General features: G+C 46.2%; 1 protein-coding gene across 1 annotated transcript in view; it reads right to left on the bottom strand.

Annotated features, from left to right (window-relative positions):
• Positions 1 to 704: 704 nt before the first annotated feature.
• The window catches only part of STOM (stomatin), a 30,866-nt gene continuing 14,675 nt past the window's right edge, over positions 705 to 16,895 (bottom strand). Inside the window, exons 3-7 of the mRNA XM_043927615.1 lie at positions 15,401 to 15,473; positions 14,199 to 14,281; positions 10,915 to 11,118; positions 9,600 to 9,734; positions 705 to 2,690 (exon numbers count right to left, since the gene is read on the bottom strand). Of these exons, the coding sequence (XP_043783550.1) occupies positions 2,496 to 2,690; positions 9,600 to 9,734; positions 10,915 to 11,118; positions 14,199 to 14,281; positions 15,401 to 15,473 (690 nt within the window). The 3' untranslated portion in view covers positions 705 to 2,495. The remainder of the gene's footprint in view (positions 2,691 to 9,599; positions 9,735 to 10,914; positions 11,119 to 14,198; positions 14,282 to 15,400; positions 15,474 to 16,895) is intronic.

The following is a 16,895-nucleotide window of genomic DNA, read 5'->3' as shown; positions in this document are numbered from 1 at the left end:
GCTCTGTGGTGGTGGCCCGCGGGCTTAGGGGCCCTTCGGCACGTGGGATCTTGGCTCCCTGACTAGGGACTAAACTCTCGTCCCCTGCGTTGGAAGGCAGATTCTTAACCACTGGACCACCAGGGAAGTCCCTCAGGACAGTTCTTTAAAGGTTGAAGGTCACAGGTAACACCCATGGCTTTTTTGGGGGTAGGGGTTGTTTTTTCTCTTTAAAGTTTTCTGGACGGAAATATCCTATTTGCTTTTCCTGATAGGTTTGTGATTATCGTAAAAAATTAAAATATAGAAAGAGTGAAAGCTTCTATGTGGTGTCTTCCAAAAACATCCATCCTTAACTCTTTGGTATAGATTTTTACAACACCCCCCATTGGTTTTATATATCATTTATTCCTCTTTTTAAGCAGGGTTTATGCCAGTGGGTTAGCTGGGTGACAGGAAGAAGTGAGGTCCTGTCCTGTTTGGGAAATCAGACCAGCCAAGGATTTGCGGATTTCAAACTCCTCAGGGAAGCTGTGTGGGCACCAGAGGGAGTAAGACGTGACAGACGGCAGATGGGCCACGGCCTCCCCTCTTCCTCTGGCCCAGGAAGAGCACACAGCAGCCAAAGCAGCCAGTCCAGGCCTGGAGAAACACATGTGCCACTTCTGAAGAACGAAATCCACACACACCACATGCAGAAAGAAACAGCTTCTCATCCCAAGAGAACCAGTAAAAGCGCACACTTTATTACATACAGCGTCACAGAGGGAGGCCACCTGGAAAAAACTCTCACACTAACACTGTCCGCTGTCATCCTACAGCTCCTTCTACGTGTCCTCCCGCCCAGGTGATTTAATTTCAACCCACAACCCACAAGGCAGAAGAGCGAGGACTGTTTGGTGTCTGGAAACAGACTCAAAGAACAGAAAGCACTGAACCTCTAAGTCTGAGAAGAGACTTTTAGCCAGGATATGTGGTTGTATCCTGGTCCTTAGTAGTCAAGGGTGAGCCACCTCACAAAAGAGAGAAAATCATTATTTTAAAATTGAAAATAGAAATGCAGCTTGAGTTCCAAGTCAAAATGCTCCATATACATCTAATGAACTCAGCCAGGACCTGGATCCACGGTGGTTCAAGGCTTCGTAAAATGAATTTGGAAATGGGCTGTTGGGGAGGGGACTCATGAAGACTGACGGAGTGACCCAGCTAAGGACAGATACACAGGGTGGCTCTGGGTACGGAAAACTGCTATTCTTAGATTTTTAAAGGTGATCTCACAGCTCCCGAGCGGAAGTGGTACAAATGTCACCAGCCGGATTTCCAGACCAATAGGAAGAGTACCAGGGTGCTTGGCTTCACAGGCATTTGTGAAATGGAAGATGCTTCCTAAAATTATAGCAGTTCAGGAGGGCTGACCAGTTCCTCCTTCAGCATCAACATATAAGACAGAAAAACGACCAGGCACATAAAAAAGACCCATATCTGTACAGATATGCCCAGTTTGACAGTGTTTTTCCGAAGCTCCTTGGATACAGTGTGCCTGACAGACTATGAATTCCTTGTTACGTAATGAATGGCAACCAAGATAGCTCACAGCGTCCAAGAGTTGATAACATGCAGACAGTAAAATATAAGTTTTCTAAAGATATGTTTTATCAAGTATTAGTCCTTAAGCTATTTAAATTGGTATATAAACAACTATTTATAGGACTTAGAGAAAATCTTATTTTAAAAATTCAAATATTTAGAATCTGATATATGAGAATAGGCAAAAGTGAGAAAAAAAGCACTTCTGTGACAAGTATTTAGCTGGTTTGAAAGACAGAGGAATCATTTACTCATAAAGGGGCTCAACAAAGTTTAAAAAAAAAAGCCCGCATTATTTTAAAAGGACCTCTAAAGCAGTGGGTTAAGTCTCTCAAGAATCAGGGTGATCATCTCCCTTGACCTTGACCTTTATCTCCAGTGCTGACAGGCACTGGCAAGAAAATGTCTCCTCTCAAGGAAGGATTATTCTGCAACCTGCTTTGATTTTAGAAAGCAGACGGATGTTAGGAAAATTTCCTTAATTAAGATTCCCCGGAAATAAGGCACACGTGGCCCAGAGAAGCTGGGTGTAGCCCAAGGTCACTATTCTCTGCAAACATTTGTCTAGCCAGAGTGTCAGGTTGGGAAGACACTCTATCTTCTTGCTTCTGGCCTGGCTGCTGATAGAGGGTGCAGAATGACTCAATGAAGTTTGAAAGAAGATGGACTTCACCTATCATGGAACAATCTAAACATATGAACTTTTAAATGTTTTAGGGCAAGGTTATCTTACATTAATCACCACTCTCTCTCTCATGTCGTATTTACAAGAACCTTCATCTGTTGCTAGGATCACTACATATTGTAAGAATATCGCACTCAACCTATGGAAAAAGGAAGGGAGGGGGAATGTCAAGGTTCCCTCCCTACTACCTCCTGGGTGAGAGGCTGGTTTGGTCCCCATCTCATCTCTGATCGGCTCCCGTGGCTCACTGTTTTGTCCCCATGACAGCCTGCAACATATCTATGGGCAGAGGGAAGATGATGGTCGAGTTTTTCTCGGCAGCGATGGTGGTCAGCGTCTGAAGGTACCGCAGCTGGAGGGCAGCAGGGGACTCGGTGATGACCATGGAGGCCTCTTTCAGAGCCCTGGACGCGTTCATTTCTCCCTCAGCCGCAATGACCTACGGAGCAGTGGCAAGGACAGATTAAACCAGAGGAAACGCTGGGTGTCAAGCTGCAGCCTTCAAACTCGGGCCCAGCTAGCTCAGGCAGCACACGAAGTTTCCCAGGGAGTTGGCCACAACTGTTCCAAGGAGAACAGTTTCCAGACACTCAGTTTCTATGTGGTCTTTCCCCTGTAACTGATTTGCCCGAGTGTGTGCCGGAGGTCAAGACGTCCTCTTTAGAGGAGGGGGATGGACTGGGGGCTGGGAGATGTGGACTGATGTGTACACAGTGCTAGGGACATAATGGATAACTAAAGGGAACTGAGTATAGCACAGGGGACTGTACTTAAGGCTCTGTGGTGACCTGTATGCGAAGAAAATCCAAAAAAACAGCAGGAATGTGTACACACATATCACGGGTTCACTGTGCTGTACAGCAGAAACCAACATCATAAAGCAACTACACTCCAATAAGAATTTAAGAAAAGAAGACGTCCTCTTTTACTATTGATTGTCTTTCTCTCATTTCTAGGGCATCAAACAGAGGGAAAATTCAGAACGCCGTGTAGGAGTTGAGAGAGAGAATGACCCAGTGACTGGGCACAAAGCCTTCTGCAAGTCAGATGGATTTCCAATTCTTTGATTTCAAAGAAAGGGAAGAGGACCTTATTGTACTGCAAGCTGATAGAGAATTAAAAATGTTTTTTGACGAAAGATCAAAAAAGTCATAGGATTTTTCAGCACATAAATTCAGAGAGAGTGCTAAGAATTGTATAAAGGTACTTAAAAAAAACAAAAACCCTTCCATTTCCATGTACTTATTTATATAAATAAGGTTTCTAATTCCTCATACCTGTAAAAATGAAAAATAAGAGAACTGATGCTGAATCTTGCCTTATTCTAGCAATAAGTAACAGCCATCAACAAGACATGAATTCATTCCTCATTCATCTCATTGAGACCCTTGGTTGTAGTTAGAGAAACCTGAGAAGTATTTTAACTTATATAGTAGATGTGTTTCAGAAGGGTGATAAAATAATTCATAACAAAATCTATTAGGAAAAGACTCTGTAGGGGATGGGAAACGAAAATATAAATTCAAGGAGAAAAAGGAAAAATGAAAATTCCTAACTATTAAGAGCTTATTTTCTCATCATTCTATAAAATAGAGAATGGAATCATTATGTTACCTAAATTTCACAGAAAGCATTTAAAAGAATGATGTTAACAGTTTTACCTTAAAATGTCAATATTTAAAACATGCCAGGACTTATATGTTTGGCAAGTATCCACATTCAAAATGAAAAAATGTACATGTCTATTCAAAATGTGAAATGGGACACACAGATTTCCTGAATTCCTTGAGGGGTTATGTGAGCAAAGTTTGAAGGCTTCTGGAGAGGTGGGGAGGGCAGGGGTTTAGAGTTTAGGTGGTCTTGAGCTCAAATTGCAAACCGAACACTTCCTAGCTGAATGTCCTCAGAAAGGTTATTTAACATTCTGAGCCTCAGTTTCTTATTCTTAAAATGGGACAGCACCGACCTCACGGGACCATTGTGAAGAAGACAGAGGTCTATTATGTGTTGAAGTGTATAAACAGAGGCTAATTATATAGCAAGGGCAAGTGACAAGACCTAATTTTTGGATCCACCTATGCCCTAATTCTTAAAAGATTCAGAAGCCAAATCAAGGCAGCTATTCCTAAGTCCTAATCCTAGGAGGAGAGGTGTAAAGATACCATAACCCTCTTAAAAGTGTAGTTAGGTTGTTCTCACAGGAATCTCAAAATATTAATGGTTCTTTTTCTTCTTCTCATGCTACATTTTTATTTCAATGTTATGCAATTTACTCAGTATATAACAATTATGACACCCACAGGGGATTTCTTAGAGAAAATAAGACTGCAGACAGGACTGCACAGATCCTAACAAACCACTAAGCCGGTAAATCTACAGCTGGGAGCAGTACGAAGGTTTTAACACTTCTGTGAATGTGAGAACTGAAAGCAATGGCCTTATGACCAGTATAATTTCATTCAGTCATACAGCAAACTCTGGGGTCTCCCGGGTGTCAAGACCTGTGAAGGGCCTAGGGATAGAGGAGGGACTCCCTGACCTCCTTCAGCTCCTGGCCAAGCAGGGGAGACAGACTTGGAAGCAGATCATTTCATTCCAATGTGACAAATGCTAACTGCGGCAGGTCCAAGGCCCAGGGTGGCAGGAAGAGGAAAGCAGTTTCTGCCAAAGGTGAAGTGGTGGGGTCATGCCCTCTGTGAAGCAGAACAACAGAGGATGGAGGCCTTGCTGTTTGGACTAAGGTGAGAAAGAATATTTTGGGCAGAACACATGAAAAGGTAGTGCGGTATAAAAAGCTGGCATGTTCCAGGAACCTGCAAGTGGGTGAGCACTGTGAGGAAGAGGGGAAGATGGGGGGTGAACAGGGCAGAGGGGAAGTGAAGAGTGACTGGGGGAGGGGGAGGTGGGGGTGAAGGGGGAGGGCGGGAAGGGCAGCAGGGACCCAGGTGTTTGTCTTTATCCTGACGGTGATGGGGAGCCTGAGAGCGAGTTTGAGAACACACTCCAACAGATGTTAGAGCATCAATAAGAGAAGAGAAGAGAAGGGCAGCTTTCAGAGAGGCCTGGTGTCAGTCACCAGCGGTGGGGATGGAGGAGGAAATGGGCTGTCGAGAGAGACTCAACAGTGTGGGGTGGACTGGGCGGGCTGTGAGGGGGACAGGCTGTGTCCAGGTTCTGGGCTGTGTGTTAGGTGAGACAGAGGGGCCTTACTGGAAGAAGGGACCAGGTTAGAGGACAAAAGCCTGAATTTATCCAGGGAAAGCATTATGTCCCACTAGGTGTGTGAGAAGGGACCAGTGCCAGCCACACTGAGAGGGGCTCTGGGAACTGTCTCCCAGGCAAGCCCTGGACAGAACACACAAGCTGACCCTGCAGCGGGCACAGCAGGCTCTGACTCTTCCCCTGTCATCTCAGATGTCCAATGACGCGCTTTTTTTTTTTTCTGTCTGGACACAGATCAACTGCAAAGATAGCTCAGCTCCCACTACCAATCAACACACCATCTCTTGGCTGGGAAGCCAGACCCACCCGGCTGGGCACACATTTTGTTACTAGAAAAGCTGGTCTGAGCGAGCTGCCAAAGATGTGAACACAATACCCTAAATGTGTCTAATAGAAGCCGAGTGGGCGCTGTGGGCAGGGTCTCAGAAAGCAGCAAAGGCAACCCGTAGGCATGCGCAGTTTCTGCCGGAAGCGCCGGAGTCCTGGTCAATCAACACTTCCTATTTACGGAGTGTCGTGTCAAAAGCTGGCGTCGTCAGGCCTGTGGGAAGGGTCCTGCTGTCTCCTCCTATGGCCCAGGGGGCTGCTCTGAGGGAAGGGCCGAGAAAGGTGGCCTGTATCCTGTACTCCACCCGCTCAGTGATCACACAACTAGGCCCAGAGATAAGAGCCGGAGAGCCCATGCCAGGCACTTTTCTGAGAACCCTGACAAAGGAGAACAGGGAGACTCTGCAGGCACAGAAGATAGTACATTTCCAGTCATGGTCTGAAAACCTTAAAAAGAGGTCCCGCTAACAGAACATGTTCAGGAGAATCTGTCCTCTTTTGTAACTTTTCTCTCAAATGACGCTTGTGAGCACTTAATGTGCTCATTCTCTCTGCTGTGTAGGATGCCTTCATCTCAACCAACCATTATCCACCCAGCTAGCAGCAGATGTGTGGATAATTTCTCGTCAGCGGTAACTACAAAGCGCTGCTGGGAACACTCCAGTACACGTCTTCTGGTAAACAGGCAAGTGCATTCCGCTCAGATCCATGCGGCCAGACAGTCCAGAGCTGTCGTACCAACATACGTTCTCACCACCGAGACCTACCCCTCACCCACATTTGGATCTTTTTCTTTCTTGTTTAAAGCCGTTACAGTGAATGTTTAGTGTGGCATCTGCTTGTGACATGAGTTTGCATTTCCGGCTAATTAACTTGAGGAATTTTTCTCTGAAGTCTATAGACTCTCACCATCTTTTCCTTTGCAATTTATTTAAGAAACAGTGACCCCCATTTCCCTGAGAACTTGAATACTGGGCCTTGTGGTTGTTGCACGGTAACTGGACTCTATGGAAGAATTAGACTCCTTGAGATTCTGCATGTTAACCCCACCCCCTTAAAGACAGCCAGATCCAGTGAGAGCCCAGTAATGCACAATTCTATTTGACTTCCTTTATTTTTCCTTGTAAAGGGAAGTCACGTGCTATCTTTCGTAACTGCTGAGAATGTTTGCAGAGGAGGCTCAGTCCTTCCTGGAAAGAAGGCAGTGAGGAGCACAAGCAATTCAGATTTCCACGGTCACTAATCAATTGTGTGATTCTGAGGCGATCACATCACTTTTTTGGGATTTGATATTTTCATCTGAATAGTGGGATGGCAAATAAGTTTCATTTTTAGGGCCGATTTCAAGCAGCTGCAGGCTGTTACCTAGAGCACATCAGGGCTTCCCAGGTGGCACTAGTGGTAAAGAACCTGCCTGCCAATGCAGGAGACACAAGAGACGTGGGTTCGATCCCTGGGTTGGGAAAATCCCCTGCAGGAGGAGATGGCAGCCCACTCTAGTGTTCTTGCCTGAAAACTCCCATGGACAGAGGAGAGGAGCCTGGCAGGCCACAGCCCACAGAGGGGCAGAGAGTGGAGCCTGGCAGGCCACAGCCCACAGGGTGGCAAACAGCCAGACATGACCGAAGCAAGAGAACGCCTACACGCACACCTGGAGCGCTTCAGCAGCATTCTGAGGTCGGAGCTCAGAGCGAAGCCGCGCTGTGGTCAGTGACGGCATGGGAGCCGGAGTGGGACAGGCAGCACCTGGGCAGGGATTTGTCACCTTCAGAAGAAACCCCTGAGGACCCTTGGGGCGCCAATGTTCTGTGTAGTCTATGCATGATAAATTCTATTATTCAACATGGTTTGGAAATGGGGCTTTTGGTTAATGACAGATTCTATGTAAAAGGGATCCCTAATTTTCAAAATTAACTAGATTATAGTGAGGCATATTTAATATCATTCTCATCGATACAATTTAATCTTCTAAATAAAATATCATGGTTTGGAGAGAAAATACTTCAGGGTTCTGCAGTATCAGAAGCATCAATTAACACGTTGTTGTTTAGTTGCTCAGTCACATCCAACCCTGTGACCCCACGGGCTGCAGCCCACCAGGCTCCTCTGTCCATGGGCTTTTCCAGGCAAGAATACTGGAGTGGGTTGATATTTCCTTCTCTAGAAGATCTTCCTGACCCAGGGATTGAACATGACTCTCCTGTTTGTCAGGTGGATTCTTTAGCACTGAGCCACCTGAGAAGCCCAATTAACACATTAGGAAAATCTACAAGTTCTGGTTAGTAAAACATTCTGGAGGCGATGTGTCAAATGAATCTATTTGGTGCTGGCTAAAAAATTAGAGTGATCCACCTGTGGCTTCGGAGAAAGCAATGGCACCCCACTCCAGTGCTCTTGCCTGGAAAATCCCACGGACAGAGGAGCCTGGTGGGCTGCAGTCCATGGGGTCGCTAAGAGTCGGACACAACTGAGCAACTTCACTTTCACGCATTGGAGAAGGAAATGGCAACCCACTCCAGTGTTCTTGCCTGGAGAATCCCAGGGATGGGGGAGCCTGGTGGGCTGCCGTCTATGGGGTCGCACAGAGTCAGACACGACTGGAGCGACTTAGCAGCAGCAGCGGCAGCAGCATCTGTGGCTTACAGGGCATCCTAGCAGAAGGGCAGGGTTCTGTTGGTGAGTCAATTATCACCAGCTGCTACTGTTTTCTAAAAACAACAAATTGGCTCACTGCTGGTATCTTGGGAGATCTGTCACGCCCATGGCAACTGCTCCCATGAAGGCTATCCTCCTTTCTCCATCCATTCACAGGTGAGGGGTTGTGGGACCTTTTTAGGATCTTTGATCGAAGCTGGATCAGAGAGAATCACTCTGGTGTGAATTTGGGATGGGGGCTGGTCTGTTTCCCACAGCATTCAGCTGGGAGACACGTGCACTTGAGAATCAGACCTTCTCCCCCTCCAGCTGTCTGCAGTGAGACGTGGCCCAGGATGTGGAATGCCTGCCTCCCCTGAGGCTGCCTTCTGGTCTCCGGCTTTGATTCTGGTGAGGCTTGACTCTACTTCCTACCCTTGGGTTTGGTAAGACATCCCTATGAACTCATTTGAACATATCTTCTTTTCCAGATTCACAAACATTCCCTCAGCACCGCCCATGGATGTCACACACCCATGCAGGGTTAAGACACAGTCAGGGATGATGATAAAAAAAGGCGGGGGGGAGCAGAAATCAAGGAAAAAGAAGTGGGAAAAAAAAGGGCAGGGAAAGGAAGATGGAAACTGCAAGAATGAGGAAGAACTTGGGAAAAGAATGAAAGAGAAAACAAAAATAAGGAATGAATGAATGTACGCAAACTGATCAGACAGCCTGTTCACTCTGAAGTCAGACTGTTAGTGTGTCCTGAACAGAGGACTGGGAGAATAACGCAGGGCATAAGCAGTTCTAACAGAAGGAGGCAGCTATCTATGTACTGGTATTCCCAGGAGATGTGGTTTGTACAAAAGCGAGGTGAGGAGCAGTTTGTATTGTAACTCTACTTCTGTAAAATAAACAAGCCAGTAGACTAACAGCCTAGTCAACTAAACCCCAAATGAAAATCTGGAGGTATTAACATATACACTAAGCTGTTAAGAGTGGTGGCCTCTGGTGGGAGGGGGATATGATGTAAAGTGATGAGGGGAGCTTTCATCTTTACTACTTTGGGACTATTTTGATTTTTTATAACCAGCATGTTTTACATTGTATATTTAAAAAGAAGACTCAACAGGAAAAACAAACCACAAAAAAACAGCAAAGCTACCTTGGCTCGGGCCTCCCGGGACGCCTCCGCCTCCGCAGCCATGGCCCTCTGCAGCTGCACGGGGAGCTTCACGTCCTTGATCTCCACACGCTCCACTTTTATTCCCCAGTCATCAGTGGCATCATCCAGGGTGCTCTGTTAGGAAGAGAGAAGGCTGGCTGAAAACGTTCAGCCCTCGCACAGGAGCCTAAGGCAGCTGTGTTCATTGGGATCTGGAGTGGGTGAGGTGCTGGTGGAGGGCTGCAGAGAGTTACCCATGGAGGCATGCAGGCTGAAGCGGGAGGCAGGATTACTGGGAAGTTGTTCTTGATTCTGCTACTAATAAGCTAATGTGGGTTGGCAAACGTTTTCTAAAAGAGCTAAATTCCTTCAGCCGTGTCCAAATCTTTGCGACCCAATGGACTGTAGTCCACTAGGCTCCTCTGTCCATAGAGTTCTCCAAGCAAGAATACTGGAGTGGGTTGTCATGCCCTCCTCCAGGGAATCTTCCTGACCCAAGAATTGAACCTGCATTCTTATGTCTCCCGCATTGGCAGGCGGGTTCCTTACCACTGGTGCCACCTGGGAAGCCCTAAAAGGGTGAGACAGTGATTATTGATTTTCAGTCTCTGTTGCAACTAACTCTCCCTTGCAGATTAAAAGTGGCCATGGAAAATAATATACCAATCAATGGGTGTGGCTGCATTCTAATAAAACTTCAGTTATTAAAACAGGTGGCCAGAGAGCTCCTGAGCTAATGTGCATCTGTGTGAGCCGTGGTACTTCTTTGTGCTTCAGCCTCCTCCCTTCACAACGGTAGGAGTGAAATCACACTACTCTATTTCATATGATTGCTGCGGGTATCATGTAAGACCAAAGAAATCTACACAAATATTAACAGCTCAGATGTATAGTTCTTTATCTTTTTTGACCAAGTCAGATTTGATTCATCATCTGTTACGAAGGCAAGATTGGAAAGGGTAAGAGTTACAAACGAAGTCACAGGACTCGCACAGAATAGGCTCTAACTACACCTGCCCTATCTTGCAGAATAGCCTCTGAACTATTATGCTAAAAGAAAAAGGCTAACACTAATTTTGGGGGAAAAAAATATACACTGGAGGGAATTAAAAACCAATCCATGCATTGGAGTGTTATTAACTTACAACCTACTTATGTGAAAAAAATCCCCTTCCATCAAGTTTGGTGAGAGTTTTCTACAAAGAAAAAATGGCCAGTGATTCTCCAAGTTGACTTAATGAAAAGTTCTCAAATGCCCATGGACCCGATACTTCACTTCCCAAACCTGCAGCTGAATCCCATCAGCGGTCCTCACCTGCATGTTGTGCGCAATTTCTTCCCTGTCAGAGAGGATCTGGGAAAGGTTCTTGGTGCCCAGGACGTTCCTCAGGGTCGTTTGTGCCAAAAGACGGGTTGCCGAGTCAGCGTTGGTGATGTTTGCCACAGCCAGGGTGGCGTTCTGCACACGGTAATAGACCACGCCGTCCACACTGATGGTAACTGAGTCCTTAGTGAGGATCTACGACACGGGGAAGCAACGGGAGACTTGTCAGTCTCTTCTTTAACAAAACCGTAAGGACTGTTATTCCACTGAATGTCTTAAAACAAGAGCTGATTTTTTTTTAGTAAGTGCTATTGACTGAATGTTTGCATCCCCCTAAAACTCATGCTGAATCTCCATCCCCAACGTGTTGGTGTTTGGAGGTAGGCCCTTTGGGAGGCCATGAGGGTGGATGGGATTGGCACCCTTACAGAAGAGACCCCAGAGAGACCCCTTCCCCTTCTACTACGTGAGGATATAATGAGCAAACAGTGATCTACGAATGAGAAGGTAGGCCCTCATCAGACACCAAATTTGCTGGTGTCTTCACCAGCACTACTTCAGAACTGTGAACAATACATATCTGGTTTATAAGCCACCTAATTTATTTCAGCGGCCCCAAGGGACTAAGACTGCGAAGTATCAGAATGTTCACTGTGTCTTAAAAATTTTAATAAAGTACATTCATTTACTATTAATTCCATTCATTCATTTGATCATTCAACAAATACTGAGACTTAGTCACAGTCACTAGCAGGCACTGTGCTAGGTTTTGGGGATAAAGGTATGAAAAACAGTTCCTACTTTCAAGGAGGTCAGGGAATCAAGGGACACTTTAAGGGACAAAGATGGGACAGTTGTAGGTAGCAGGGGTGAGACACAAACTAAGTCTTGAAAAAGGAAATAAAAATTTTCTGAGGATGGAATAAGAGTATTCAAGGCAGATAATAATGTGTGAAAAGGAGCAGAGGTACCAGGGAGGCCCTGTTTGATGAACTTTAAGTAGCACAGTGTCACTGGGACAAAAGAAGAACTGAACTCTCTCCACAGGGCGATGTCAGGGTGAAAGTGTATTTACAATGTGCTTCATAAAATGGTTACAGGACACAGACCCAGGCTGTCACTGCTTCCTGTCACGTTCAGCAGCAGAGTCCTCGGTCTGGTGCAAAGCCCTTTGACACCGGCCCTCCAGCCTCCTTCCCCCCCACCCCTGCACACGTCCTCCACTAGACGTGAGGATCCCACACACACCACGCTCCGTGTCCCAGGCCTCCTGCAGGCGTTCCTCTGCGAGGACGTCCCCCCATCTCTCCTCCTCACAGTGTCAGACTGGAATGGCATCGAAGACACCGCTCAAGTGTCCTCTTCTCTAGGAAGCTCGCCTGCCCACCCCCGGCAGAGTTACACGCTCATTCCCTCACCCATTCCCTGCAGTGACGTGATCTGTTGACACCACTACCTCCCTGTTCAACCATGAACTTCCTGAAGGCAGTTTGTCTTTCTGTCTCTAGCACGGGCAGAGCGCTTGATACACAGCAGGTAGTCAATAAAACGAGAGATGGACTAGACTGAAACATGGTCCCAGGGACAGAAAGAGGGAGGAACAGTGTGGGAAGGGTCAGGAGACCTCAACTACAGCTCCAGCTCTGCTGGTTCCTCCTTCAGGGACCTCCAGCAAGGGTTTTAGACTGTTTGACTTAGCGATTCCTCATCTGTAAAATGGGGCTACTAATACTGCCCAATTGTACACAAATTTCTTTGAAGGTCAAATAAGATTTTTGCAAGTGAAGCCATTTTGAGAGTGTTAAAGAGCTATGTACATGGAAAAGTAAAAAATGACAATAAAAAGCTATTCTGTCAGGCATCAAAAGAGTTAATTCTTTTTTTTCAGTAACCTAAAAATACTTCAAATTTGGAGAAGTGAGGTGTTTGTAAATAGATACATAATATATTACCATCTTGTGTGAAAGTTAATTTTTTCCCATGATGTGATGGAAAATGTAGGTCATTTCTAAAGGAATTTTTGCCACAGAGACTGCCATGGCTGGAGCTTTGTAAAGTTGCAGCCTCTCTATCTACTGATTGTTGTAGGCAGAGTGTTTATCTTCCTTCATAACAAGTTCACAGGGGATCAGAAAAAGGACTGCTTGCCAAGTTTCAAACCGCTCTGCGTTCAGGGAGCAGCTGGAAGGCAGAAGCTTACGTGACCCTGCCAGATGCCTGCCATGTTTACGGAGGAAAGTGCCAGAACTCCCCGCTACCCTGAAAGGGCTCCTTCTGAGAGTCAACCTTCCACACAGAGAATACAGACATGGTCTCAGACTTCCTTTGACGGGTAAAAATGGTTTCTGGTGTCACTATGTATGTGCGGATTACAAAGTCTCACCTCACTAACCACTTGGCTCAGGGCCAGCAGGGAAGCTTCTGAGTTGCTTTCTGGATTTTGTGACCAGGCTCCAGCACTTTGCTGAGGACCTGGCCTCTGGCCAGCAAACACCAGCAGTTTTCTTTGGTCCTTCCCTTCATGTTTTCAGGCTTTCTACCTGTGACAGTCATGATGCTTCCTTAGACACAAGGGCCAGGATGGCCATCGCTGTGTCAGGGGCTGGGATAGCATGGAGCTGTGTGGGAAGCCTTCATCAGGGACTCTGAAGGGCTGGCACGAAGTCCTGGCCCTGCCCCTGTAGTCAGGAGGAATTCCTGTCTCAGTGCAACCATCTACTTTCTCGGATTCTGCTGTGAGCTTCAACGGTGAGGCACTGTGAAAAAGCCTGAAATAATTCCTAATATAAAATATCTTATTCTTATCTAAAATACCAAATGGGCAGTTTCTAATTCTTTGGCTTCTAACCAGTTTATCTAGCATACTGTCAAGAACTGTAAGAAGAATGTTCTATCAGAAGCCCAGAGAGAAGTGTGGAAGGGAGAATGCTGACGACAGTGGTAATGGTAACGTTGTACATTATGGTGTGTTTTGTAATAATAACAAGCACTTTCACAGCACTTACTATTCATCAGCCTCTGCTCTAGGCACTTGACATAGAGCGTCTCCTTTAGTCCTCACAAGAACTATAGAGTAGGTCCTCCTATTATAACCTCTATTTTATAGATGAGGAAATGGGGGCATAAAGAGAAGTTAAAGAACTTGCTGGAGGTCACACAGCCAGAAAACGCGGAGGGCAGCAAGGCTCTCCAGCTGTGCTGTGACCACTGCCCCCTGCTGCCTCTCCACGCCAGCTCATGACAGCTCAGTCACCCACAGCAGAAGACAGCCTCACCTCCTGAGGAGGGATGTCAAATGAGATGGTCCTCATGTCCACTTTGATGAAGCTGTCGGTGCATGGCAGAATAAAAAACAAACCTGCAACAGACACACCCGAGGTCAGAGGCACACCGGCATCTCCCCTCACCAGCTCACTTCGGTTCTAACAGGACCGGCCCCATTAACCGCGAGAAAGCAGTGCCTCTCGGTGGATGAGCTGGAAGCCAGGAGTGTCATCCTTGACTCCCGCTGCTTTCTTCCCACGTCCAGCCGTCCCCACAAGGCCTGTGGGTTGCGTTTCCTTACTCCGCTTTTACTGTCACCCATTTGCTTTTACTTATGATTTTTTTTTTTTGGTAGTCCCACACAGCATGTGGGATCTTAGTTCCCCGCAGGGACTGAACCCATGCCCACTACAGTGGAAGCGTGGAGTCTTAACCACTGGACCACCAGGGAAATCCCTGTTTTCACTTAGAAGATGCAATCGCTTCTGACGTCATCTTGCTGCTGCTTCCAGTTTGTTTCCTACAAACAAGCCGTACCAGGCCCTGCACAACCTGCCCCTGCTCACCGCCTCCCCACCCCTCCTCCCGCCCTGCACCCTGCTGCGCGGGGCTGCCTGCAGCTCACTCAGCCTGCAGTGCTCTTCTCTGCACGGCTCTGCACTGTTCTGACTCTGGGGACGCCTCTCTCCCGGGCTCACCTTGTCCTGCCAAGGTGTCACCTCCAGAAAGCATCCTACCACTTGGGCTCGACACTGGTTTCCACAGCCATCTGTGACTTCTTGACATAACATTTACCAAGCGGGATTCTAACTGTCAGCTGTTTCCTTACTGTGTCCCACCACCAGGCAGAAAGATCCTCGAGGGCAGAGACTCTGCTTTCGTGTCCCTTGAATTCTCAGAGCCTGGAACTCAGTGGGAGCTTAACTGAAGTTTGCCGAAAATAATGACTGGAAGCATTTATTTCAGTAGGGATTCTCACGCTCAAATTTCGATAGCTGCAGCTATTCTTGGCGTAAAGATAATCTTATCAACTCAAATAGGAAGGGGAGGGGAGAGGCGGGAAGGAAAGGGTAATTTCTGGTAAGCTGTACTGCTATTGTTGCTGCAAATTCTGCTGTGAGAAGTCTTCCAAGTCAATAGAGACCTTCATGAAGGAAATCGCATCAGTAAAAGGACGGCTTTTGCTTCCCAGACAAACAGTGCAAGCACTCACCAGGTCCTTTGGCTCCCCCTTGTAAGATGCGGCCCAGTCTAAAGATGATGGCTCTCTCATATTCTTTTATGATCTAGATTAAAAACACGGATCATAATTTAACATGAGGAGTGCAAGTAATTACGTGCAAAGCTTTAGAAATACTATATATATATTTCTCCTCTAAACGGGTGAGATGTTTATAATACCAGATAACAGCTACAGGCAACATGGTTAATGTTTAATGACCCCTCCCAAAATAACCAAAAATTAATTACTTTTTCTGTGGATTATAAAAGAAGTAGATACTCATTGTATAAAATCCGGATAGTATAGAAAGAGTATACAGAAACAAATTCATAACTTCACTCCTCAGCTGTTAACATTATTATTCAATTACTCATGCATTGTCAACACAGGGGAAAAAAGTTAACATCCTCATAGTCTGTCTTCTGGTTCCTTAAATTATAATAGTAACTTACCTGAAAATTCTTAGAGCATATTTTGTCTTTTTAGGAATACGTGACTGTCATTTATCACAGTATTAATAATTTCATGGCAAATAGATGGGAAAACAGTGGAAACAGTGGCTAACTTTATTTTTCTGGGCTCCAAAATCACTGCAGATGGTGATTACAGCCATGAAATTAAAAGACGCTTACTCCTTGGAAGGAACAGTATGACCGACCTAAACAGCATATTAAAAATTAGAGACATTACTTCGCCCACAAAGGTCTGTCTAGTCAAGGCTATGGTTTTCCCAGTGTTCATATATGAATGTGAGAGTTGGACTATAAAGAAAGCTGAGTGCCAAAGAATTGATGCTTTTGAACTGTGGTGTTGGAGAAGACTCTTGAGAGTCCCTTGGACTGCAAAGGAGATCCACCCAGTCCATCCTAAAGGAGATCAGTCCTGAGTGTTCATTGGAAGGACTGATGTTGAAGCTGAAACTCCAATACTCTGGCCACCTGATGCGAAGAGCTGACTCACTGGAAAAGACCCTGATGCTGGGAGGGATTGAGGGCAGGAGGAGAAGGGGACGACAGAGGGTGAGATGGTTGGATGGCATCACCGCCTCAATGGACATGCGTTTGGGTGGACTACAGGAGTTGGTGATGGACAGGGAGGCCTGGCATGCTGCGGTTCATGGGGTTGCAAAGAGTCAGACACGACTGAGCGACTGAACTGAACTGAATAACTTTATAGAAGAAATAACCAGCATAGGTAGGACGATAGCTACGTGCCAGGTGTTGCGTTAAGTAGGTAATTCATTTAATCCTCACAACAGCCCTGTAAGACAGCTGTTGCCGTCTCCTCCCACCTGACAGGTGAGGGAATTCGGCAAAGGTCACACAGTAACAGTAGCGCCTGCAATCACAGCTCAGAGTCCTGACTCTGGAGGACTTTTTCTCACAGGATTGTTCTGCATCCCTGATTCCAGAAAACTTTAGATGGTGATCCCTACTTTAACCCATGGGAAGGACTGGATAAAGACAATTATTTATTTTTTGGCCAC

The sequence above is a fragment of the Cervus elaphus genome, chromosome 16 (assembly GCF_910594005.1).
Source record: "Cervus elaphus chromosome 16, mCerEla1.1, whole genome shotgun sequence".
Lineage (NCBI taxonomy): Eukaryota > Metazoa > Chordata > Mammalia > Artiodactyla > Cervidae > Cervus > Cervus elaphus.
This window is presented reverse-complemented; position numbering and strand designations above follow the sequence as displayed.